Source organism: Perissodus microlepis, chromosome 23, assembly GCF_051167445.1.
Source record: "Perissodus microlepis isolate ML-2025 ecotype Zambia chromosome 23, ASM5116744v1, whole genome shotgun sequence".
Taxonomy (NCBI): domain Eukaryota; kingdom Metazoa; phylum Chordata; class Actinopteri; order Cichliformes; family Cichlidae; genus Perissodus; species Perissodus microlepis.
The window spans coordinates 31437671-31465585 of record NC_140482.1 but is presented as its reverse complement, the minus strand read 5'-3'; the positions used below and the strand labels follow the sequence as shown (position 1 = coordinate 31465585).

Here is a 27915-nt window from a genome sequence, read left to right as displayed (position 1 = left end):
AGAAAAGAAAGAAGTACAGGCCAGGCTAAAAGCCAATGAAGAATAAGCATTCCAAATTCAACATTTTCACCAGATTTAGGAGTGGGCAAAACAAAAAAAAACAAACGACCCACACAATCATCCCCAATAAAGAAAGCAGCTTGATACATAAAAGTTTTTATTTTCTTTTATTTATCGTTTACAATTTTTGTAGTCATTTCTTAATTATTGTCAATCCTTTTGGCAAACATTAGTGCTCACTGTGTTCTGTACAGTCCGGTCCCACAACGTAGACTTAAATGTGTTGGGCATGGAGGAATGAGACAAGTGCCAAGAGGGGTGTCCAAGCTTTTACAATTTGTCCAGGTAGTTGTCCAAGGCTGGGACACCTTCTTTGAGACCTTTACGTTTACGTGTCTCAAGGACAACTACACCAGGCTTGGATGTGGCATCCAGTGGGTTTCCAGGGAGGATCTGCCAATGGTCAAACACGCACTGTGGGAAGGCCTGGCCACCAGTGTTGGAACGCAGGTCAGCTGTGAAACCTGGTGACAGAAAGTATTATTTAATACCTCGTATACTCAGAGTATCACATGACTTGAAAAAACACATTTTCCCCCCTGTTAGTCACATCTAAATATTAGGGGTGCAACGATACACAAAATTCACGGTTCGGTTTGATACTTTGATGTCAAGGTTCAATATTTTTTCGATACAAAAAAAAAAATATGTTCATGCTTTTTTAATTTGTCATTTATTAAAATTATAAATATATATTTTAACTCAAAAGTACAGTTTTTAAATTTAATGTTGCTGAAACAACAAAGTAATAAAAAAAACAAATCTCTGATCGAGAAATCACTCATCTTTGGAAGAGAGTTTATTACAGAGAAATGGCTCTTTCCAAAATAAAAGCTATACTATACGCTTCTTCTGGGCTATATTCTCAGCAGCATATTAAACATATCAGGTCCCCATAAGGAGAATCACGTGCTAACGGCTGTCTAAATGACTCGGGTAAAGTGTGTAGCATGCGTGCTTGTTGTTTTTGTCTGCTTCCTCATCTTTGCACTAGGATGATGTCGGCGTAAATGTGCAGTCATATTCGCTGTGTTCCCACTAGTGCTGTCAGCGTTAATCTCGTTGAAATGACGTTAACGCCACAACACGGCAAATCTCCGTTAACGAGCTACCGCAGATCGCCCCGTGCATGGGGCTGGACAGCGTCAACACATTAAGGAGCTAACTGCGCTAATGCACTAGTTCCCACCAATGTAATTGAGCATTGCGTGGCACATCCAACATACTGTCCATGACGCGCTTACCTTCAGGGTCATACGTCACATGAAAACCAAAATAGTTCCCAACGCCAGATCTGAATGAGGGTGGGGGAGGTTCAATTTGCCATGTTGCAACGAGAGCTTAACTTCTGTCTCGCAAGCTTGCCCTGCGCTCAGTGAATCTGCATTCGACTATTCCGCCTAGGCTGCACTGTCGAGCGCAGATCCACTGAGCGCTCAACACAGACAGCATCGTCAGAAGGAAAGTTGATAAAATAAATTAAAAATTTTGTGTTGTTCGATACATATGCGTACCGAACCGGAAGTACTGTATCGAACAGTTCAATATCGATACGAGTATTGTTGCACCCCTACTAAATATAACACAGCTTCATATTCATTTTAAAATACAGAAAACAAGCAAACTTTCATGTGTTGGTAATTTTTCAACTTGGGATTGAAACCTGAACATAAATTAAGCTTAGATGATGATGATGCCGTTTGACTCTTCAGAACAAAAGAGGACTTACCAAATGACTCGTTGACAGGCAGGTAGGCCTTTATGACATACATAGGTGTTCCCATGACCCTGGACTCCTCGAACACATGACCACGCCTCCTGGTCAGCACACCATAAATCCCACCCATTGCACCTTCAGGGCACTGTGGAACAAACAGATGGTGAGTGGTACCGACTTCAGTTTGTTTAATGCTATTAAAGTGAGCTGTGATAATAATTCTACTAAGTACTTGATAAGAGTAAAATCGGCGTTACTAAACTCCATAGTGCATTGAAAGGTGTGGTAAACTCGTTCAACAAGATTTAGAATTAAAGAGATTTATAAGGTTTAGCTGGCAGCAACCGTCAGCCCTGCAACTCAACCATTTAAACTGTATTATTAGAGACTCTGCTTTAGTCAAAGTTGGGTACTTATTAAGCAGTGAAATACTTCATCTCAGCTAATTTGATTCACTGAACCAGAATACCGAACTTTTTTTTGACCTTCTGGCTCCCTTTTAAACGTAGCAGTCTATCAAAGTGTTAACTGCACCAACACCGAAATCCAAGTATTCCGTGCTTCACTTTTAATGACTTTAATAACTGTAGTATTTTTTTTATTTTACTGTCCCGTACAATCCACCTATTGACACAAGCTTTGGATAGAACTTTTTCTGTGCCATTTTCCACGAGCTACAAATCGGAAACTAAAACATCACAGGGGAAAACACTGACCTGGATCTCGACAAGGTAGACTGGCTCCATAATTCTGGGCTCAGCTGTGAGCTCACAAGCATACAGAGCTCTGCGGGCTGTGGGGATAATCTGGCCACCACCACGGTGAATAGCATCTGTATGCAGGGTCACATCATGGATGTCGAAGCGAATGGCACGCATGTTCTCTTCACAGAGGACACCCTGAAAACATTCAAACACCACTTTTAAACAAATATCCATGAATCACTGGATAGAACGTTTTTAAAATGCTCATATTATACTCACAAGTATACTCTCAATGCTCTTACCTCCTTGGCGGCCCACTGGAAACCAGCGACAACACTGTCCTTGATCTCATTGAGGTACTGCACTCCCTTGGTAACGTCCACCAGCAGGTTGGGGCCAGTTCCATCAGGACCGAAGCACCAGATTTTTCTGGCCTCGCCGACGTCCCATTCGTACTTGTCAGCAAGGTAACGGGCACGGCCCTTGAGCTCCTGACGAGAGGTAACGTCACCCTTCTCAATGTCTTCTGCCAGGCCTTCCTCGAAGGGACGGGCTTTCATAAACAGACGGTTGTGCTTGTTGGGTGACTTTGACAGACACATGATATCTGACTCTGCACTGACTGTCTCTCTGTAGGACACCACAGGATCAGATTTCTGGAAAAAAGTGTTAATGCACAAATGTTTAGAGGGACATATCAAAATAACATCTAAATATCTCATCTCTGTCGTATAAACCTTAAGATTAAGTGCAGTGCTCTTTTACTTAAAGTCAATATATTAACCTTGATTGGAATGCAGGCATGATCCTCCTCCAGATCCTTCAGACAGATCTCCAGGTGCAGCTCTCCAGCTCCAGCAACAATGTGCTCTCCAGACTCCTCAATGATGCACTGCACCATAGGATCAGACTTGGACAAACGCTTCAAACCCTCCACCAGCTTAGGCAGGTCAGCGGGATTTTTGGCCTCCACAGCAACTCTGACAACGGGGCTGACGCTGAACTTCATCACTCTCATGTTGTGTGCCTGGTCGTAGGTGGTGATGGTGCCTGTCTTGACGAGGAACTGGTCCACTCCAACCAGACCCACAATGTTACCACAAGGCACATCTTCAATGGGCTCGACGTAACGGCCCATCATCAGAATGGTCCTGGTAGAGATCAGAGCAGGACAAATCAGTTCTGGCCTACCTATCTCACAAATTTATTGCCAATAATTAATTAAGAAGATGCTGAAACCAACCTCTGAATTGGCTTCAAGTAGAGGTCGTCCTTCTTGCCAGGGACGAAGTTTGGTCCCATGATGCGTACCTTCAGGCCAGTGGACACAGACCCAGAGAACACACGACCAAATGCATAGAAGCGACCCTTGTCACTGGTGGGGACCATCTTTGAGATGTACATCATCAGGGGAGCCTTGGAGTCGCAGTTCTTGATACCTAATGACCATTAACACGCAAAGCAATGTCAAGCTTAAAAATAATAATCCAACGACTAAAATTCTGGGTTATTTTAAGCAGGTGTTTCAAATAATGTCAACTGCTTGGTGCATGAGCAAATTTGAAATACATCAGCTGCATACCCATGGCAGCCTCGTCATCTCCAGGGCCTTCATAGAGGAGCTCACAACGGTACTTCTGGGCAGTGACAGGGGAAGGCAGGTGAATGGTGATCATTTGCAGAAGGGCTTCTCCAGCGGGCAGCCAGCGGCGCATGACAGCCTTCAGGAGAGGCTTGCCCTCCTTATCCTTGTCCTCATTATCCAACTTGATGTCCATCTTCTGGATCAGTTTGGCAGCTTCATCCTTTCTGAAGTTCATGATGGCATCAAACACCTAGAGGGAAACCATTTAGTTCAGTGCAATTTATTATGAACATGCTAGGACGTTAATAAAGCATCTGCGCCTGCTCAGGCTTAAGGTTGTCATCACTGATTAGTCAGGTCAAAGTGAAGAATGTTTGAGTCATCACATGCAGGCATACAAGGCAACTTTTATTCTGACTAAGGCAGACTAACAAGTACATAAGGTAGGACCGCCAACGTTGCCATTTCTTCTTCCAGTTAACCCTTTTTAAATACTTAAACATTATCAAAGGTTTCATACCTTAAAGATGGGATCCAGAACAAGGGCACAGAAGGTGCGGGGGTACTTTTTGCCATCGGCTCCAATTGCGGACTTGACGAACTTTCCATTTGCTGTGTCATAGTACCTAGAAAAGAAAAAGTGTAATTAATCATTACAGATACACTAAAAACATTTATATAACAGAAGCCACTGTTAATTTACTTTATTAAATTAGAATGTATAAAAGCAAAAAACCCACCCTGTGCAATTTCCCATCATAACCTTATGCTCAGAATCACTTTAAACTCTGCACAATTCCCTCTGAAATGGTCTCTTTAAGAGAGCCCCCATGCCTTCAATCTGACATCTGGACAGGCCCAAGCCCTCAACACTACAGCTGAGGTTCTATGTATTAGAAACGCACCTATCACCCCACAGCTTCTTCATCATGTCTTCCACCTTCTTGCAGCGCTCAACGGGTGTCATCTGGGCGTTGCCCTTGGCAGCAAACTTGGCTGCATACATCTCAGCAAACTGCTTGAGGGTGAAAGCCCAGCCATGGAGTCCAGAGCCAAAGCCAACGGTGCCGAGGACTGGATCAACCTTGAAAGTGAGACAACAGTATATCAGCAACTGTGCCGAGTACTCCGACAAACGGACAAATCTTTGTTCCAATTAAAACGTTCAGACTGCTACGCACCATGATGTTACCCATAGGTCCATTTTCATCCTCGCCATAGGTGGAAATGATTACGTTGACAGACTCAACAATACGCTGGAAGGTCTGGTAAAGGTCTTCGGGTTCAAGCTGCAGCTCCAGCAAGGCACGGTCCATCTTGTTCATCATCAGGACTGGCTTAATACGCTCGCCAATAGCCTGACGGAGCACAGTCTCAGTCTGCACACAGACGCCTAGTAGGGACACATAATACGACAACTAATTGAAGAGCATGTTAAGTTATAAATCTTATTTCAGATAAGCAAAAAAAAAAAGTATCAAGGACTGTGCTGACACAAGTCTTCCTTTGGTGTGTGAGCATATTCTTAATGCATGGAAACAATTTACTCTCCGTTCTTTAGTCATGTTGACTGTAAACTTGTCCTGAAACCCAATGCCAATACTCATCTCTCCTAACCAATCTAAACAAACACTAAAGCAGGTCACTATTAAATATCTGGGCTACAGCTAAAAAAAATAAAAATCTTTCAGTTCTACTACACCTAGTATCTTATTTTTTGTGGCAGGTGAAAATGTTAAAAGCCCACAAATATTTGGTTTGGCTCTTACCAGACACGCAGTCCACCACAACCAGGGCTCCATCAGTGACACGGAGAGCAGCAGTCACTTCAGAGGAGAAGTCAACGTGCCCTGGGGAATCGATCAAGTTGATCAAGAAACCAGAGCCATCCTTGGACTGCTTAATGAAGGCGGTGTCATTTTCACTCAGCTCGTAGAACAGGGAGATAGCTCTGCAAGTTAAGACAAAACATTTAATTTTACCCCAAATTCTGTGCTCAACATAGCCCAACATACCACATAATGACCAAATACTACAATACATTGTACAGGTATTAAGAAAATTGAGCTCTATATGAAACTGATATGAGATTCTTTAATCCCAGCACATTTGTTGTCTTAAATTTAAAATTCTCACATCAATTAAAATGCAAAAAAAAAAAAAAAAATCCTTACGTTGACTTGATGGTAATACAACGCTCCTGCTCATCTTTGCGGGTGTCTGTGAAACGGGTCTCTCCAGCACGAGCTGAGGCAATGATGCCAGCCTTTGACACCAGGGAATCTGTCAAAGTTGACTTTCCATGGTCCACGTGCGCAATCACGGACATGTTACGGATGTTGGCCTTCTTGTCCATGATGGCACGGATCTGGTCTACGGTGAAGTTCACCTGAAGGGACAGAGTCAAGATTAGACCATTCAACAGATGTCTGATTTTCTATAAAATAAAAATAATTTAAGAAAGTGAGTTGAAAATCCGATGTTGTGATTATTTTGATTCTCCTGTTAAGTGCAGATGAGGTTAAAGGCATCATTTGTGACACCAACTAATGTGGGACAAGATACTAAAGAAGACGGGATAATGGTAAAAGTGCACCCCCTTTATGTCCGTTATTCTAAACAACAGGCTCTGTGGCTCACGCTTTGTGTAATTCTGCTTAGTATACACGGATCATTCATTTGCTACATCTAACAATAACTGCGCCCTCAGCCCTGTAAAAATGTTGCTTACATAAGGTAAACTCAGCTGTGCTGCACTTCCACCCTGGGCGTTGGGTGTCCGCCATCATCAAAGATGACGTTATTGTTGTCTAAGTTTAGCTTAAAAAAAAGTATCCAAGTCGTCTGCCCCGGGTTTTATCCCAAATGATGATTTGAAACCATTTTTAAAAAAGTATCACCTTACTTAAAAACACGTTGGCAAAAGACTGTTAAAACACAAACACCCGGCATAACGTCGGCGTGAGCAGGCCACGTGTACAGACTTTGAATCCATGCTAAATGCTAACACTGACAGCGCCGACATACCGGCAAATTATTCCTACAGATCAGAACGAGGTCAAGCTCACTTTTTAACCATTTGGCTTGACCCATTACGTTTTCAATTTTCAAAGGCCTACTCATATCTTGGTTCTGTGACATTTGTATGGCCATAAGTGACAATTTACTGGAACGACGGCTAACGATGCCGCAAAACGCAGTCGTTGTAAAGTTAGCTAACATTAGCGGTATACAATTTATCATTTTAACCTTTAAAAGAGTCAGGAGATAAACGTTAATCCTTCCACGGAGGCACTAACGTAGGCAAATAGATATGTATGATTTAGCAACATTTTCAAACTGCCTTTAGTCAGCCTTCGCGGGCCTTGCAGGCCACCGGCAGATAACAAAATGGTTGCCATTTTGATCAGAGCACAGACCACACACTATTATGCAAGTAACAATACATCCTTACAATATTCACATACTCAGCTTAATATTGACAGTGAGGAAAGTTTATGTGCCCAACAATTCATTACTCAGTTTAAAAAATAACAGCAACTCACCATTTTGACAGATGGTTTTGGATTCTCTTGGTGGAGAAAAGAGACAAGGAATTTTACACTGCCCACCTCACGAGGGCATAGGCAGGGAAGAGGGCGCTGACGTCAGAAAACAGCGCTTTATACTGCTTGCGTCAGCCACATGCGTCATCACGTAATGGTGCATTAGATATGTTGAAATCGGGCACTCGAACTTTCGTTCCATGCACAAAATAAAGGAAAACGTGGCTTAATTTCCAGCTGCTTCCGGGTGCTTTCATGCGATTTATATATTATCACGATAGTTTACACTTGGCGACAAAGGAAACAAAAACTCTAAACACAAACAAAAACACATCCAGAGATTTCGTCTTGTAGTGTAGCTCGATAACGGTTAAATATTTGCATGTTTCACTAACAAGGTCAGCAGGAAAATAAACTGAGTACCAGTCATACAAATACTAAATTTAGATATGTTAACAGGTAAAAATAAACAAATTAGGATAATCAACAATAAAAACAACACTGTTAAAAGTAAAAGTACCACAGGTCTCCAGTGTAGTCCTTACAATATGAAATACAACAGTGATAAAAATAAAGAAATAAAACATGAAGTAGGTTAAAGAAATAAAAAAGGGCAGCTATTGTGCAAAACAGCATCTCAAATGGCACTGGTAAAGAGTATACACTAAAGACAGAGTTTTTAGAAATTATAGGTGAAGATAATCCTCTTAAAGGCAGAACAACATTTCCCAGAAAGGAGACCTTGTTATTGTAAAAGAGTGGACTTGTGTAAGGACAAGAAAGACATTGTGGACAAAACAATAATCTTTAGTTACAATATTATAGTTAGTTAAATGGTATGATTGTTCAAATATGTATTTTCTTTGATTGTTGTAAAATAATGTGTGCCCCAGTCTCCAAAAATGACATAGTGCAGGAAGGGTAGTTATTCCTCCGTTACACCACAAGAGGGAGTATCCCCTAAAATGAGCAGCTCTAGCGGGAGTAAATAAGCCCAGCCACTAACCATAAGGCAGTTACACACTTTTGCAGTCTCACTGTGAGACTGCAAAAGTGTGTAACTTTGTGCTATGTCAATATATATATTTGCAGGTAAGCAGATATAAGATGGTAAATAACTTAAAATGTATCTACAGATGAGTCCACGGGGTTGCAGAGAATGTGGGAAAGTTGGCCGTTAATCCCCACTATGTGTCATTAGTATATAAGTTATTGGTAACGATGTGAATTAGCCGTGACGCTAACGATTAGCAGCTAGATCTAATTCATTAGTTTGTGCGGAAACCTCGTGGCGCTTTTGTGGATTTATACCTGTATTTATTTTGTTTATGTTTATTTCATTGTTGCACTGTAAGAAATATTAGTGATTTGAGTTTAAAGACTAACCATATAGGGCAGTGCGCCTATAAGAGTTGTGTGAGACTGCAAAAGTGTGTAACGTTGTGCTATGTCCATATATATATTTGCAGATACAGTAAAGGCGAACTCACAAAGCCACACTGGTTTCAATTCATTTTAATCCAAGTGTGCAACAATTGGCTAATATAGGGTTATGCCTGGGTTAATTGTTTGTTGACCCATTGTAATGCTTTAGCTCTCCAGTAGGGGGAGTCGCAACTTTCTTTCGTTACAGATGAGTGAAGGCCAGAGTTGCCTGCTGCTGCCCTTCATTCGTCTTCCCTCTTTATTTGCTGTGTTTAAGGCCAAAGTATAGTAATTAGTTCCTAAAGCAATCGTTGGTAATCAAACATCAGTTCCTAATGTTTATTGGATTTTTTTCTCTCTTAATTAGTTCTTCAGCCTATTTTCCAAACTCATGAGACACGAGTGGGCACTTGACCAATATGCAAAAAACAATATTTGTACTTTTGTTTTGTACACTATAGGCTAAAACGTTCAAACAAACAATATATATGTGTATATATATATATATACAGAAATATATACACATATTTCTTTATTGTTAACAGATTGTTAATGTGATGTTGTTTAATATTTTTTTTATCCAGTAGATGGCACATCAGTTCCAGGTTTTAACACAGAAGCCTACTCAGATTTACTCATATCCATCATCATGATTGTCATTTCTATTGTTTTTGTATGTGCCACTCACCTGTTATACAGGTAACCCGAAGATAGAGCAACAATAGCTTTGTTCTAATTAACAAATAAATGATGGAATTGTGAATCCTTAACCCCTGATGATGATTTTCATCACTAGTTGTACCACACATTTCTCACTTGCATACATTCTGCCTATATTGTTATTATTGAATCTGTTTTTTAAACAGGTAGTCTCACTGAGATCATTGTGACACCTCGATTCTTTTGTTTTTTTCAGTCCTCGTTTTGTATTGTAAATTGTAAATTTGGTGCTTTGCATGAGATAATTGTCCTCTTGTATGACAATTACATCTTAGCAGTTTATATGAGGTGCTTGTCCTGATATGCTGTGTTTAGTTTTCACCAAATCTGTTGCTATGCAATATGACCAAACATCTCCACTTGGTGTTGTCTTTTTTTGTTTTTTTTGCCAGAGCCAGAGGCCAGAAGCTTCTTCTGGGCAACCCTTTCAAATGAAGCCTGCTTGTTTAGTCTTATTCTAATGAATTTTAACATTTAGCGTGTTAACTGACGGTTGTAGAATGTGGGATATCATTGGGATTTTGCATTGCACGGTCTGATTATGGGGTGATCTTGGGTGATTTTGTTCAGTAGCACCTGACTACTAACCAACCACTTTGTATGGATGCAGTAAGGGTATACTCGAGGTTTAGTTAATATAAATGCATAAAATAATAAATACATTGAAGCAGCGTTAACAGAATTATCCTCTAAAAATCAAAACAAGCATGAAAAAATGTATGAAACTACTCCTCGAAAGGGTATTTTTTAAAATATAAAATAAGTGGAACAGTGGTCGCCTGACAGCAAGAAGGTCCAACTTCACCATCTACCCGGCGCCTTTGTATGTGGAGTTTGCATGCTCTCCCTGTGTTTGACTGTGGGATGAAGCAGGGTACCTGGAGATAAACCACTCAAAGACATGCAATTAGTAGAGTTAGGATAACTGTGACTCTAAATTGGCCATAGGTACGAATGTGAGTGTGAATGGTTACCTCTCTCTGTTTCAGCTCAGTTTTTACTTATAATCATGGGCAAATAAAGACCCCGGTGTTGTGTTGGATTATACTTGACTGAATGCTCCAACCAGTCCCCAGAAAACAAAGTATTATTCTTATTTTGTTCGTCATAATTGCAGAGCCCTTTTCAATCTTTGTGGCTTTCATGTGCGTACAGAAAGCTGCAAATAACTTTGAGGGGAAAACAGCCAGAGAAGCTGTGGCTGCTATTCTGTTTATATTCAAAGGATATGTTTGTTTAATCTCCCATGGCAATAAACTTGAATGATGAATGTTATCTTTGTCGAAATCGACAATCCACAAATCTTATTTATAATTCATCCATTTTCCAGGTTATGCCTGCAGTTCTGCCTGAACTCAGAAGCTTATGTAAATGCATTTATTGCATTCACGTCATAGTGTGCACGCTTAAAATTGACACAATGATAATGTGTGAGGAAATAATTCATGAAGAATCACATGACACCCATCGATAGATTGAGCTCTGTATGAATTGTACAGACATGCTATAGCCCCAAAAGGCATTGTTTAAAGGGCTTAAAAATTCCACTATAGAGGAAAGAGATGAGCGCTGGGGGGATGAATGTTTTAATAACGGAATTAGAAAAAGTTACGCCTAACATGGACATGGACACAGGGACAAACAAAAGCACACAGAGACACGTGCAAATACAAAAACACATACACTCACACACACACACGCTGTACCAGTCTGACAGCATTAATTACCTCTGAGGACAACAAGTAGGCTGTGTAAAATTTTCTAATTTAACATACCTGTGCTGCTTCTCAAGCCTCGTGCTGCTGCTCCCATTGGGCTGTCATATCTGTAAACAACACTCAGTTGAATGACTGGCAGGGAGAGACGACAGGCAGTTGAGCTTGAGTAACTGGACGTGCATTGAAATGACCCCAGATTCTTACAGGTGTATGTTTTTCATCTCACATCAGACATACCCGACAATGGTTTTTGTTAAAATTCAAAGTTGTTGTTGTTGTTTTTAAGGAATATTATTCTGCTAATACTTTCTGTGACACTAGTCTGAGATGCCAAATCCAGATATTTCCTTTAGTTTGACCTCAGAATAATCAGCCTCACTTTGCTCTCTTAAGCCTTAACCTTTTCTTTCATTTTCATTTCAGGGTGATTAAATCTTATTTATGGTTACAGATAAGCAATCTTATAAAAAACAAAATGCACTTGAAGCTGATGTTGAAGCTTGTTTCAAGGTAGATGGTCTTGATTGGAAGCACTGAACTTTACATGCAAGGTGAAATCCATTAGTCAGACTTCTTTGTCAGCTATAGCTGAATAATACATCCATTATAAGGCAATTCAAGAACAATGTCTTTGAAACTGATTGAGTTACCGAGGGCGACTACTGCTTTTTTTTTTTTTAAAGAGAAAATTAACATTTAATCACTCCAAAATAAGAAAATTACACAATTATTTTAAATCTATTTGTTGCAGTGGACACATTTTCAAGATATTTAAACATTGATTGTAAAAAAATGCCTGTTTTTGTCTGATATGATGAATTCATAGAATGGTAGAATTGTCGATGTCATAAAATCTTGCATGCCAGTTTCCGTCCAAAACTATGAAATCAGGTGATCTTAACATGTACTACAATCTATGTGGGCACTTCAATGCTAGAGTAACTAAAGTACTGACAACAAAGACATGAAACCTAAAGTGGCTTGAGCCACTAGGTGAACAAACCCAAAGCAAAATTCAAAAAGCCAGAAATGTTCACTGACCAGAACATTTTCATTTCTGCCATCACACCTGAAAAAGAAAAGTTCATAGGCCGCCTAAGGTCATCTTTGGTAATCCCAGTGTCCTTTGGGTGCTGCTTCCTCGAGCATGTAATCCACATTATTTTAGTGGGTAAGCAACACCATCCAAGTGATCTCACTGTAAGTCTCCAGTCTCTAGTGTCAGCTGAGGTAGCCTGAAGGCTCTCTGTAATGCTGTAAAAGATGTATGTGTAGATAATGTTAAAGAAATATATCAATAGATTTTTAAGAAATATAAAATATACCAATGGATGAATAGCAATACAATAACAATAATTAATTCAGTTCAGTTTTACCAATTTCAAATGTCGTTAGCCCATGTGACTTATAGTCTGCTGGTGGCTCTGTAAAGGTAGGAAAAACAAGGTACTTTGAGCTTGTCGTAGTCTTGTGAAGCAAAGATGCTAACAGCTGTAATGCTTCACTTTGCTACATGTGCTATTTTATGCTTGTGCTAATGTTTAGCAGGTATGATGTTCATCATTTTGACAATTTTAGTAAAGTGTGTTATTTGGAATAATGTTCTTTACTTAACAAGAAGAGAGAATAAGCAGAGGGAAAGTCTTTGGGCCTCATCTGTACTGGATTACATCTCCAAAACTACAGACAGTGTCACCACCCAGAAATGGATCACCATGTACCCCAACCAGAAGCCTTGGATGAACCGGGATGTTCGTCTCCTCCTGAAGGCCCGCAACACCGCCTTCAGGTCAGGAGATGCACACGCCTACAATACAGCCAGGGCTAAGCTAAAGAGGTGTATCAAAAAAGTCAAACACCATTACAAAAAGAAGGTAGGAGAACACTTCTCCAACTCCAACCCCCGACGCATGTGGCAAGGACTCCAGACCATTACAGACTACAGGACCACCAAACCCTCCCCCGCATCCTCTGATGTCTCCTTTCTCAACGAGCTCAACAACTTTTATGCTCGTTTTGCTCCTGTCCTGTTTAGTGGCTGCACCATACCAGACTGTGATGGAGGAGCACAGGACAGACTCAATGACCGCAGTGTAGAACTGGATCAGCAGCTCCTGTGGAAGATCTGCTGGGTCTTTTTGAGGATGGAGTTGATGTTGGTCTCCCACTTCAGGTCATGGGAGATGGTGGTACACAGGAACTTGAAGATCTTCACAGTCGACACAGGGCTGTCTGATATGGTGGGGTGGAGGGTGGGGTGGGGTGGGGGGGCAGAGTTGAGGGATGTCTCCTGAAGTCCACTGTCATCTCTACAGTTCAGCTCCAGATTGTGCTGACTGCACCAGAGTACCAGCCGCTCAACTTCCTGCCGGTATGCAGACTCATCACCATCCTGAATGAGGCCAATGACAGTGGTGTCATCTGCAAACTTTAGGAGTTTAACAGCCGAGTTCTTGGAGGTGCAGTCATTAGTGTAGAGGGAGAACAGTAGTGGTGAGAGGACACATCCATCCATATTTATAGTTATAGCATATTCATAACATACCTATACCATGTACATTGTAACATATCCATAATAGACCCATATTTTGTACCCTCATACCTATAACAGACCCATTTCTGTAATATATCTATATATCTATATTATTGCTGATATATATTTTGTAATTCTTAGTTAGTGTATTGTCTGTCTCTGTTAATGTTTGTTTATAATGGAGCACTGTAATGAAAAATATTTTCCCCTAGGGATCAATAAAGTATTCTGATTCTGATTAATATATCTATATTATGGCAAAAGCACTTCTGGATGGATGCAAACTGCATTTTGTTGCCTTGTACTTGTGACATGTGCAAAGACAATAAAGTTGAATTCTATTCTAATTCCATTCTATTCTATTCTACATATTGACCCCCCCCCCTCCCCCCAAAAAACAAAACAAAAAAAACCATGCTGATATCAATACCCGCATGTCCTCCTTCAACATGTCTTTGACTCTTCTCTGTGGTTTTTCCTCTTCCTCCTGCTTGGCAGCTCCTTCTTCAATATATCCACTGTCCCTCCTTTGCACATGCCCAAACCATCTCAGCCTTCTCTACCCAACAAAACAAACAAACAACCAAAATGACAGATTTATTTGTGTCTCTTTAAGTTGCTTGAATAAAGAACCGATGTTGTCCTTTCTCTCTGGGCAGAAAAAAAATCATTACGTGCACAGCACCCAAGAGGATCCTGGTCAGTAAAATGTAAACAGAGGCTGTTTTGAGCTGTTTGAACAACACTGCTGTGATAATCGCTCTACAACAATGCCCGCTCCGCTCTGAAGTTTGTATTTATAGCTCTGTGTATGTGTCCCCTTCAAAAAGCACTTCAGTCATTTCATGTCACTGTTTAAGTTGCATTTTTGTCCCCGATGCCAACTCATTCTGCAGTTTGAGTCAACAGGATGTTCAGGTTGTGCTTGTAGGACCGAAACAGCTGTTAGAGCACTGCAGTTTAGTGTTACCAGATTTCCAAGCAGATACTTTGCACAACTCACTTACATGGATTGAAATCACTCTCTGTCGGTGAAACCTTTCTCCAGGTAGCATAAAGAATGTAACACGTGTTGAGCAATACACTCTGTTGACATTTTAAACAGATGTTCATATTTATTAATGTGTTTAAGTTGGTAAGACAACAATGTCTTTTGTCCTGTCTTCCTCCCCTGAACCCCAACCAGTCACAGCAGATTGCCACCCCTCCCTGAGCCTATCTCTTCTGAGGTTTCTTCCAACTAAAAAGGAGTTTTTACTCTCCACCGTCACCAAGTGCTTGCTCACAGGTGGTCATCTGATTGTTGGGGTTTTCTCTGAATTAATGTTGGGTCTTTACCTTGTAGTGTAAAGCCCCTTGAGGTGACATTTTTTAAAAAACTCTAACCAGTCTTCATTAGAAGGCAGGTAGAGTCTCAGCAACAACAGCATGCCATACTTTTGATTAGGAAACTGGAGTCTGACTCTTGTCTGGGACAATTTAACATGTCTAATTACGATGCATATGTGCTGGTATTTAATCACAGAGCTTATAGACTGATGTTTAATCACAGTGGTAATATGCTGATATTTAATCACAATGCTTACATGCTGATGTTTAATTATTTTGCTTACGTGCTGATGTTTAAAGGGTGTCCAGAGACCAGAGAAATCAATAGAAAGGTGTGTGTTAGTTAGAGTCTGATATAATATCTCTATAGTTTTCCCTTATGTATATAAATGGCTGTATTTGCTTTCCGGTGGCAAATGTTTTAATGACAAACTTTTTTGTTTTGGGACTAGAAGAAAATCCACTAGTTCACAGTTAGGTTTGTCAAAACCTACACTTGGCAGGGAAATGGGGAATGAGAAATGAGATGGGGACAAAAGCAGAGGACAGGATCAGTGAAGACAGAAGGGGCGGGAAGCAGAGGGAAAAGATGACAGAGAAACAATAGAGAAGAGTAGGCAGTGGAGAGTGATGGGAGGATTATTATATCATAACATTATATCATGCAGCAGGCACTGATTACAAAAGTAATGGCAGTAGTTAACAATGGCTGACAGTTTGCATTTTATCTCATCTCACATTTTGCATTTGTGGGCATTAAGTGACTAAATGTAAACAGCCTTAAAAAGGCACTTACATGAAAAAAAGCACTGTGATTTAAAAGTGACTCATGATCTAATTCTGGCAGGACACTTTTTCTCTCTTTCAGAGCGATGCCAGCAAAGAGGCTTTACTGAAACGCGGCATTAGACACATATACTGTGCATGCATACTCCCTTTAGCAAAATGTCAGTTACACCTCTTCAGCAAGCACTGCCACAAATGGGTTTCTTGGTAATGCTTTCAGTCTACCTATTAGCATTTCTTAGCAGAATAGAAATCTTTAATTTATACTCTAACATTCAATAATGTACTTAAGAAACTCCAGATTATATAACTACACATCACACTCACTCTTTTCCTTATGTCCAATTAGCAAATGATGTCTTTGAATTGCCAAAGAAACTGCTGTTTAGTCAAGGTACAAGTTTAATCTGGCACCCTTTTTATCACAGCTGTTTACAAAGGGTGGAGAATTTTGTTGTTTTCTTCCTTGAATGAAAAGTCTAGTTGTGACAACGCTAAACTTTGAGAGCTATCCAGTGCTACTACTCTGTAGACTCAACTACAGAGAAGGTTCAGACTATTTGAAACTGCAGGGTTTAAAACATCGAGATATGGTCTCGAGATTGAAAGACTCAGCATTCTGCTTGAGCATACACATTCATCAAAGCAGAAATCCATTTATGTAAGTAGCTGGGATCCCAGCGTCTTTACTGACACTAGTCTCAATAGACCAAGGCAAGCTGAAGGAAATCAAAAACAACAAGAGTTATTTTGAGATCAAGTGCAGTGAACGCGGCAACAGACTGAATGCTATAACCATATGATTTATAACTGAGTACATAAAAATGTGCAGCAGCTTTCTACACGGCTAATGTATCGTCTAACCCTAAAATATCATGATTATGTAATAAACTGTATTTTATAGCCTACATGTTGAATGCAGTCTGCTGTCTTTGGCAGCTGAGCTTTTACAGCAAAGGCTTTGATGTAAAAGACCTATCCAGTATAATTCCATTGTACTTGACTTTATTCAAATGATTGAGGCATTCTGATTGAAATGCTAAATCACTGGGATGACTTCATGCCAGTGATTTTACTTTTCACAATTGTGTGACATAATGGTTTTTCCTCATAATGTTGAATTTCCAATTTTTCATAACGTGGGCTTGTTATCTAGCACGGAAAAGCCTAAGCCATCTACAGGAGCAGTGCTGTGCAAACAGAGAATGATGTTTGTTTCCAGAGGGATAAACATAATACTGTTCCTGGCATGTAATCAGAAGTGCACAGTTGCAACGATTTTGGCGTGTCATGGTCCTCCAGCCCTTCTTCTGTCTGTCTCTGCTCTGTGCTCTCTCACTCTCCTGTGTGTTTTGGTTGTGCTTGAATTAAACACGCCTCCATGTCGTGCCAGTACACCCGACATTGACCATCACACCTGTGGCTCATCTGCTGATTTCCTCTGTCTCTTCTTAAGCTAAGGGAAAAACTTCATTCACCTCCTGATTGCTGAACTAGCAGTGTTCACAGTCTGAACTCTGTGGATTGGTTTATGATTTGTGGACCCGAATCTGCATCTAAACAAAGATTCTTGCTGCAAGAAATTGTTGCACAATTGTTTCCTGTAAATAAATTGTCTCAGGGAGTCCTGTGCTTGAGTTAGCCTGCTTTCCATCACACGGTGTAGTCAAGGATATGAAATCTGTCCTGCGTAAACAAATGAAGGGAAAAATAAAAATGCTAGGATAATGCTGCATATCACGATCCAGGATGTGCCCGAAAATCAGATTCTTGATCTCAAATATTTAATATAATTTTTGCTAAACACAAATTTAGGCAAAGTTGGACATTTTTGTCTTCATTAGGTGTCACCACAGTGAATCATCTGCCTCCATCCAACCCTATACTTCACAACCTAAAATCTAAAACTGTAATTGGCTGTGCTTCCTTTGTCTCGTTAAGTCATATTAACCTCAGATGTTTCCCCATGTTTCCACTTCCTCTGATCACCTCTTGCAAGTATTTAGTCTCTGTGTTTTCATTCATTCATCGTCAGGTCATCTGTTGTTCCTCGTCATGTTTCCGTGCCTCTGGGTCGCCAGGATTTTGCCTGTTCGTTTAAAAAAAAAAATCACGTTCAAGGTTTTGTTCTTTGTCTTTTGTGTTTAGCATTTAGTTTTCCCAGTTTAGTTCTAGTTACTTTCTCCCCAGTGTGTATCTGCCCATTGATTTTGTACCCTGTGGCGTGGGTGTGGTCTCTGGCTGGCTGCAGAGGAGGGGTGGCGCAGCGAGCTCCCGGGGTGGCGCAGAGGCAGGGTGAACAGGTGTGCTGGGATGTGACTGTGATTGTGACTCTTTATATGTTCACAGTGACAGTCGGAGGAGGGAGAGAGCGGACGTGACAGCGGGGCGGGAGTGTCTGTGTCCCATTACAAACCACAGTTAAAGAGTGTTTAATAAAGGAGTGCTGTCACCACGTCAGTGTCTTGTACGTGTGTAAAGGGTCCAACTTCACATACCCTTTTCATCAGGCTTATCAAATAAGCCTTTTGTTAATATCAAGTTTTGTTCCATGTTCCTTCGTGTTTGCATTTTGGGTCCACTCTTCACAATTCATACAGTCTGCTTCGGCACACTGTGACAACCAGGAGTTTATTCTTTTGTACTTTGAGCTTTAGTTCTCCTCTGTAAAGCTGTTTAAGTTCATGTTTTGTCTCTGGAGTCCTGCATTTGGGTCCAACCTCCGCTTGCCACAAAGCCAGAGCCTGACACTCTGTGTACTTTTTACTGTTGCACATGTCTCTCCTGGCTTTCATTCTTCTCGTCCCCAGTGCATACTTCCACGTCAGCAGGCGCTCTTCCACCTGCTACCTACTCTGAATACCAGAAGACTCCTCCCTGACCTCATCTCTCAACCTGTCCACAATGCAAATGAAAAAAGGCTCAGAAAAGATCCTGATGTAATCCCACTCCCACATTACACCCATCTGTCACTCGTATCACACCACTGTCACCTTCCTCATACATTTCCTGGACCACCTCCAATACTTCTCCGCCGTTCCTGACTTCCTCATAGTACAACAGTCCCTGTCTCAGCAGCCAATCATCTGCTTTCTCTGATCCACAAAGACACAGTGAAGCTTGTCCTGACTTTCTCTGTGCTTCCCCATTAACTCTCAAAGCAAACGTCACATTCGTAGTGCTCTGTCTCAGAAAGAAGCCATAGTGCTGCTCACTGATCATCACCTCTCGTTTTAACCTAGCTTCAAAAACCTGTTCCCGTAGCTTCATGATAGCTCATTAATGTTAGCTCTCTGTAATTACAGCTCTGCACAACAGCCTTGTTTTTGTAAATTGGTATCACCAATCAGTGACATAAAAATCTGATCATTTCCTTTCTCTTCATAATGAGTCACCCACTCGTGGATGTCTGTATTTCTGTCATGTCTCTCCTTGTCGTAACTTTACGATGAGCTGCATGGTTGAATGGATCTAGAAAATAATTTTTTATTTTCCTTATGAGTTCAGGTATTTTTTTTCTTTCAGCACTGCTGTTTTACACGTGCATACCATATTTTAAGGTCAAACATCTCTTGCATTGATGAGACAGCGAAAGGTCTCAAGCATCATTACAGCCAGAGGGTCCAATTTTCACCAGCCAGCATCAGTACAAACATGACAAGCTGGAGAAAAAAAGAGAATAAGACTCCCAAGGATTTCTTTGAGTAGCAAATAACATCCAGTATATCGAGTGTTTGCACTGAAATTTTGATTTTCTTATTCCAGGTGCTAAAGGGGGAAAATAAAATACTAAGCAACAACCCGACACGTGTTCTGTTCAGGATGGACAGCAATCCTACCGTGAAAGGGAAGTTCATCCATGGACACTCTCACAGTCATTCACTATGTATCTACACTAAAAGGAAATTGCTCAAACATGGCAGCGATAAAGCTTTTATCTATAATTACAACTGAGTAAATTTGTCTGCTAATTAGCACTCATCTAGGAAAAGTTAGATGCTGCTTCTGCTTGTCACAGATGTGTTCATTTGGAAAAGGATCATAGCGTACGGTATGTGTCATCAAAGATGTAACTGCTGTGCAAGGTTGTCCTCGGGTTTTTGAGTCAGATCTTTTTCAAAATCTTACTGATAAAATCAGGTCAAAGGCTCAAACAATACATCTGTTTGTTCTTGGGATTAAAAATCCCAAGAACAAACAGATGTATTTTTAATCGATTTCTATTCTCAAAACATGTCAGAGTAAAACCAACAAAAATCCTCAACAAATACAGAAGACGTTTAAATGTGACCACTATGTTACACCCCGCAAAGTCAGTCTGTTTGCCTTGATTCACTGTTATTATCTGCACTAACTGTTTTAGGTAATTCACACTGAAACATTCTGCTGCTGGCACATAGTTACAGCTTACCGCCTGCAATATGTTCACAGACAACGTTATGAACCAGCTCACATTCAGTTTTTGGTCATTCAGTCATCGCAGATCTCTAGATTCCATAGACTGGGTTCATACCCCCTGTGGACTCGATGGTTTAACCTAATAAAGGAATTTCTTTCAGAATAAATGATGGTTTAGCATATAATCATAATGGCTACACATGCATCCATTTTCCTCAACTGCATATCAAATTCAGAGGCACAGCAGGGCTCAAATCTATCCAAGGTGACCTAGAGGAAGTGGCAGAATACTCCCTGAACGGGTTGGCAGACAATCAGAAGGATCCTTATAATCCAACGTCTCAGTATGCAGCATCTTTGTATACATGTAACAGCATGATCTTTCCCTAACCTACTCCAAATTCCTCCACACAGTAAACTTTATTGTTGCAGTGACAATGAGAAAATATAAAATGTGTTATTTTGGCAGAAAAATAAATCAGCTGTGCTGTCGGTGTCAGCGGGATATGTTCCACCTCTCACACAAGTCAGCTGGGACAAACTCGTTACCCTAATTGGAAAAGAGGCTGAAGAAACTGATGGGTGGATTTTTGTCAATGAAAATCTTAGTAATACAGTCTATATCTATTTTTTTGCAACTTTCCATGAGTTATTTTTTTAAAAATTCCTCTCTCTGTGGAAATTTTCAACCAAAGCTGGTTGAAGCTTATTTTAATGTTGTATGATTTGTTAAAGTTTTTCAACAAATGAAACATTTCACTTTTTTCACAAAACCTCTGATTCTTCTGGGAAAGCTACACAATCACATCAAAAGAGTTTGATCTCTATATAAAACAAAACACTACTTCTTAGTTTCATATATCACCGGTGAAAATACTACTACTAAGAAATCAGACGAGAAAAATATTTGAGCTTTTCACCTTTTATTGGTCTTCAAAAAGGTAAAACTTTTAACCTTAGTGGCGGTTGTGATGTGCACTCACTGAACACACCAGACGAATCTGCAAGCTCACAAGCCAGCTAATCCAGAATGGCACAACAAAGGAAGGTTGACGCTGAAGGCAGAGAGTCTCAAGAGAGGTGGGGAAACTTCTTTACAGAGTGCAAAGAAAGCCCTTTGTATCCATTCGTCATGAGAATATCCCTGTTTTTAAAGAATACATTATGTGTTTTGATTTTGAATTCAGACACCAGGAGAAATATGGAGTCATGGAGAGGGAATAAATGCATAAAGAAGCTGAGCTGAAAGCTGCATGCAGCCCCAGCAAAATGTTCAAAAAATGTCTTTGAGCCAAATCTCAAAACGATTGTGTGATAAAAGCAAGGGTGGGAAACAACAGAGTTAGGGATTTCTGGAGAAACTGTAAAGTTTATTTGCAAATTTTAGGTTTTTCATTTGCAGCAAGTTTCATGCAAAAAGGCTATAAGGTGCAGAAAAGCTGATATTTAAAAAAATACAGTTCCCAAAGAGGCACCAAGCTGTCATATTGTCGTGCACTGTGAAACAGTCTACATGGATTTTATGGCATTACCAAACTGTACGCTAGATTACATAAGACGTGCATTTTAAAATTAAATCTGTGGACTATATGGGACTATGTGTTCCTCTTGTGTTTGTATGACCCATGTAAATTATCACAGTGCATTATATTGCATCCTTCAAGCTAAATTTATTATCTCGGACTATGCATCAGTATAGGTCTGCATTGCAACCTTATTGTGATGCCAGAAGAATGTTCTTTACACCTTAGCATGAACAGGAGATCTGCAACATGGTCAATGAAAATAATGCCAATAGACTCTGTCAGCCTCTCTATGACAGCATGTTATAAAGACATCAGGTAACCAGGATGCAATTTTGCAAAGTATCATTTAGTGGATCAGTCAAAGTGAAGCAATATTTCTATAAGTGTTGACACGCTCTGCAAACATTACCCACCGTGATAGCAATGGATCATGGATTTTCCTTGAAGAAACATAAAGAGCATAAAAACACAGGTGTTTTGTTTGTATTGTAAAGTCCTACACTGTGGTCAATAGTCATTTTGTTGGTAGTGTTATTTCTGTTTATTGTAAAGAATAAGAAATGAAAAGGAAATGAATCATGTCACACGCATGAATGTGGCAATAAGGTTTCAAAAGGGCAAAAAAACAAAAGAGAAAGATGAAACATCATAGGCCAACGAGCTACAGCAGCGTACTGGGTACATAATGATGTGTGCTGCACTTTTTCAAAATGGTGTCAGAATATATATATATATTCCCAACATCTGGCCATACAACACCTGCTGACTTTTCTGTGCACATTCTACACGGATCTCGCACTCACCGAATGACAATATGTTTGGTGAGAAGCTGCAAGCTATTTTTTTGTCCTTGTCTCAGATGTCACCTTGGGGCTCGTTCAGAAATTACGATTGTGGTACTTTCACCTCACCACGCTCTCCATCCTTGAATCCTATTTGGAAATTATTTTCTGTCTTTTCAGTGAATGCTGCTCATGCAATAAAAGAGATTAAGTCCAATTTCTCAAGCCATTGTTAACATTTACAAAACAATAAGTGAGAAGAATCTGTGATCCATTGCACCACACAGCATTATGTTAGAAGGCTTGTAAATCTATATGTGAATAAACACATTACAGTGATATATCCTTGTTAGGGCAAAGGTTAGGCAGCTAAGTCCTGCTCTTTACCAACAGTCGACTGTACTCTAAAAATATCTACTTTTTGGTGACAGTGACTGAAAACGGACAAGGCTGTACTTTCTGTGTACAGCATGCATTCATTTAAATGTTTCACATTTGTCCTTGATTGGGTGCAAGGATTTACACCTCTATTAGTTTTGATGTTGACAGACCGTGTTATTTTACTACCGCAGGCAGCAGAGGCTGAATAAAACATTTGAAAAGATTATTGTCCTGCACCATTGCACGGAAGATATGGTGATGTGGATGAGGGTCTGTGGCCCTGTGACATAGAATGCAGGAAAAATATTGTCTATCCATAGATAATATTTTAGATAGATAGTACTCAATCCCATGAGAATAGCAACAAATGAAATTTGATTCACTGCAGTAATATGGTTGGCCTATTTCACAGCTTTCAGTCTCTGGAGGAATTTCACTTATAATTTTTTATTTGAGAAGACCGAGGTAGAAACTCAAAGACTCTCAAAAGCTCATCTGAGTGGCTGAAAAAAATAGTTAGGGCAAAGGTTATGCAGCTCAGTACCTTTCTTCATCCTTCATTTCTTTTTAACATCTGGGATTGTTGGTTTCCTTGGTCAACAGAGAACACACGGATATCAAGATGACTGATTTTCTGCCAAATTAGATTTTATGTTCCTTTCAAAAATGTTTTACAGGCCACAATTTTCTAATAATCATTAGAAAATTAGCCATTATCAGATGAGGACTTAAGTTGTTGATTCGCCTTAAGCAATGAGGGTTCAAATCAGAATAAAAGCTGCTAAATACTAATTGCAGTCAGATCTCACCACTCCTTGATGTATTGTTGCTAAACTAGTCTTATTTTGACCTCCTATCCTCTATAAATGAAATAAAATATGCCACTGTGGGTGGCACTTTAGTGAAGTATTTTGCACATTCGCCTCAAGGCAAAAAAGGTTCTGGGTTTGAATCCACTGGCTGGCTGTTCTCCCTGTACCTCTTTCTCTGGGCTTCCTCTCACAGACATGCGTCTTAAGTTAATTGGTGATAGTAGGAGTGAATGAGAGTGTAAATGATGATCTGTCACTCTGTGTTAAACCGCGATATGCTGTCGACCTGTCGCCCACTTACAGATGATGGGTTCCAGCCCCCATGACCAGGAATTGTACAAGCAGCTAAGAGAAGTGGTGGATAATCTTAGTGTCTGTGGGATCTTGTGCAAATGTAGATGTTACTATTCAGAGCATGCGGTACACCTTTGAATATTGCATGCTTGTGAACAAATGAGACAAGCAACTTTGGGACAGCTTCATGCAGCTTTTAATGATGTCATTAGATTATTAATGGTGACCTAGATGGTTCAGTGCGAGTAAAAATACTTGCAGCTGCAGAATCAATACCTTTAAAGCTCCGTAAAGTAATATTACATATACACTTATTTGCATGCGTGGTACTTCAGAAAAGGAAAACATTGTGAAAATTCAGGTACAAGTTTGCAATCCCGGCTGTGAAAACAGGTAATGATCTTTATCTCTACTGTATTTTTATTTGTAATAAAAAGTAATTTTTTTATCCATTCATTCATCATTCTATTTTGCTTATCCAATTCAGGGTCATATATTTTGTTTATTTTCCTGCCTTGTGTCCTGCGTGTCAGGTCAGCGTTTCTGTGTTTGATGCCATGTGTTTACTTATTTCCTGTTTTATTTTGGTAGGTCTTTGGCTCTTATGTTTCAGTTTATTTCCCTTGCTTTATTACCCCGAGTTTAGGTTAGTTTAGGTGCGTTTGTTCTGCAGCTGTGTCTCATTCTCCATTCGCCCTCAGAGTGATTGTATGTAGTTGATCTCTCAGTTTGTCTTGTACATTGTACTAACTGTACTGTGACTCCTTTCATGTTTTGGATCTATAGACTTTGTTTTCAGCTGCCTTTTGGACCTTTGCTCATCATAATAAAGGTTTGACTTTGGTTAAGTAACTGATGTTTTATCCACATTTCTTTTATAAATCGTGACATGCAAAGAGCTGGACCGAATCACTCGTGTACAGAAAACCTTCAAAGATTAAAATAATAAAACTACTGTATGAAGTTCCTGGTTATAGTGGTGATGCATTCTTTGTCCTTTTTCATGTATTATTATTCTGTGAAAACTCAGATTTAATCTAAAATTATGGTTCATAGTTTGGCTTCTCCTTGGTAACCATCTCTTTGCATCAGCTCAGCTCTCCTTGTTACCTGTGCTCTCTGAAATGCTTTATCACATCAAGTAAGTGCAAGTGTAAAAATTGATATGACAAAACTGTTTTATTCATTTAAAAAAGTAACATGACCAAATCAAGTTTCCATGGCGACTCTGCCCTGCTGAATTGCTTCTCTGCTCATTGCTGCTTCCCTCAATATTAAGTAATTAATATGCTGTGGGCTAAAAACAGTAAAAACATGTTGCTCTTTTTTTTCCTTTGCCTTTACTGTCTCAGTCACTGCCTGTTTCTGAGCATTTTTTATTTATTGAACATTAAAATTCACAAATCCCAGTACAAAATATGTCAACATGACTGAAGCATAATGACAGCAAACAGGAAGGACTGAAAATAACCTTCACATTTTTAGTGTTTCATCCTTTGCTAACCATGTTGTAAACGCAAACCTAAAGCAATGTGCAATAGCCTTAAGCCATCGCTCATTGCTTTATGTTTTGGTGGGAAAGTGGAAAATAGGTCAAGAGACTTGGACACTTGCACCAAGTTTGGTGTGAACACCTTTACCTTCAGCACAGTCTGAACTCTGAGCAGCTCTCTGTCATCTCTGTGAGGATCTTCAGGAATAGTTCTCCGGGCTTCAAAGGAACTTCAAAACTCTTCTTTGGATGTTTCTGCCGTTTGTCCTGTTCTCTGTCAGGATGATCCAACACTGCTTCAGTAATGTTGAGGCCTGAGCTCTGAGGAGGCCGATCCATCACTGTATTTTTTTTGCAAAGGACAGTGTGTTTGGGATCATTGCCATGCAGAAAAATGAAACAGTTACCCCTCAGATGCTTTTGTCCAGATTGGTGCATAGAGGGCAGTGCTTTTATGTGCTCATAATTTCATCAGTTTTGATAAGATCCCCAAGTGCACTGGCTGTTATGCATCCCCAAACCATGACAGAGCCTTTACCTTGTGTGACAGATGGCTGTAGACAATTACTGCTCTACCTCTCTCCCGACCTCTTCTGTGCATATTCATGACAATTTGAACAAAAATGTTCACATTTGGATTCATCACTGCATCAGGTTTGTTGTCACTGATTTTCAGTCCACTTCTTACGTAATTTGCTATACCTCAGGCTTTTTGCATCATTAACCTTCCTTAACAATAAGTGCCTTCCAGGCACTCCTGCAGTGAAGCCACTTGTAATAAGGCTTTGGTGAATAATAGATGGAAGTTCATGCATCTCCTGTGTCAGGTCTTTGCTGGATTTTCTTTTTCCTGTTTCACGAGATGACTTTGAGATGCTGTTCATCATTTATTTTTCCTCCACTTGTCCTGTTTCCTCAAAAGACACACTGTGGCCATACAGAGATAAGCCAAGATGTGCTTATAGACCTTTAGAAGTCATCTTGTTGGTGTATAAATACAACATATGCCTGTCAAACTGTGTTATGTTTGACATTTTCATAGATCCAACAGAAAAAATGGGGACAAATTGTGTTTTCGCGACAGGCTGCTGAGATGCAATTTAAAATTGGTTCTTGTTGTCTGTAGACACAACACAGGTTCATCTCCTGAGTTAGTGGCCGTTTTTATGCTTGAATGAGGTCAGTGTTAAGTGGTTCAACAAACAGTTAAACAAAAACCCAGATGTCAGATGCACATGCTAGTTTAGCTCACTGGCGAGTGAGTGAGATGACTATGTCTACCACACACTGCAAGGCTCAAAAGCAGCAACCTGGGTTTGAGTCTGACCCAAGGACCTTTGTTGCATGTCTCTCCTGTCAACTATCTAATGAAGGGAACAGGCCCAAAAAGAATGATATCAACAAAGAAAATGTCAGGTACACAGGCTGGACTGAAAATGAGTGAAAAGCAGTCAGTGTCTAAAGAAATATGTTAAATCTCTCCAGCCTGGAGAACTATTGCTGAAGTCTGGCTCCTTGTAAACAAAATATGAATAAATGGAGGTTTCCTGATTGTGTTTGTGTCTGTACTTGCCACAGGTTCTTGTTGAGACTTGCTTTATGTGTATCTGTTGGTAGATTTGCTCTGCAGTGGATCAGTCATTCATTGACATGTACATGCATATATCCAAGGCAAACACATGCAACAAACCACAGATAAACATAATACAGCATAGTCAAGCAGCGTTTAGTACATGTAACAGTTTCACTCAGTTAGTTTTTGTTCTATACAGATAAACATCCAAACCGTGATATTAAGGAAAAGGATGAAAAAGACGCAATAAAAACACAATAAAATAAAATTCTTACAACTTTGTTAGCGTGGTCAAGTTTCCTCAAGCAGGACAGATGCTGGTGTCCCTTTGCACAGCTTCACACTTCACTTCAAAGTTCAGTTTTAAATCAGTAATTGTTTCAAGATATAGAAAACTGAACACATTCCACCATCGGACCCTTAATGGATGTGATGTCTAGCATGTTTTCAAAAATCTGATTGTATTTTTTGACTTAGACAAGTTTAACTGCCTCCTGACACCATTTAACAAAATCCTCCAGCACTGGACCTGGTC

The 27915-nt window shown here is 40.0% G+C and overlaps 1 protein-coding gene and 1 non-coding gene across 2 annotated transcripts; both read right to left on the bottom strand.

Moving 5' to 3' along the window:
• Positions 1–140: 140 nt before the first annotated feature.
• LOC146361779 (elongation factor 2b-like) lies at positions 141–7736 on the bottom strand. The gene is made up of 13 exons (XM_084921576.1): positions 7612–7736; positions 6241–6455; positions 5836–6017; positions 5248–5459; positions 4972–5150; positions 4587–4692; positions 4064–4316; positions 3725–3920; positions 3266–3632; positions 2784–3137; positions 2494–2676; positions 1790–1922; positions 141–524 (listed from the first exon to the last, which is right to left on the bottom strand). The coding sequence occupies exons 1-13, from the start codon at positions 7612–7614 to the stop codon at positions 331–333; spliced, it is 2577 nt and encodes an 858-aa protein (XP_084777702.1). The 5' UTR covers positions 7615–7736; the 3' UTR covers positions 141–330.
• LOC146361780 (small nucleolar RNA SNORD37) lies at positions 4389–4456 on the bottom strand. Its single transcript, XR_014799576.1, has one exon. It is a non-coding gene; the product is annotated as a small nucleolar RNA SNORD37 (small nucleolar RNA).
• Positions 7737–27915: the final 20179 nt, after the last annotated feature.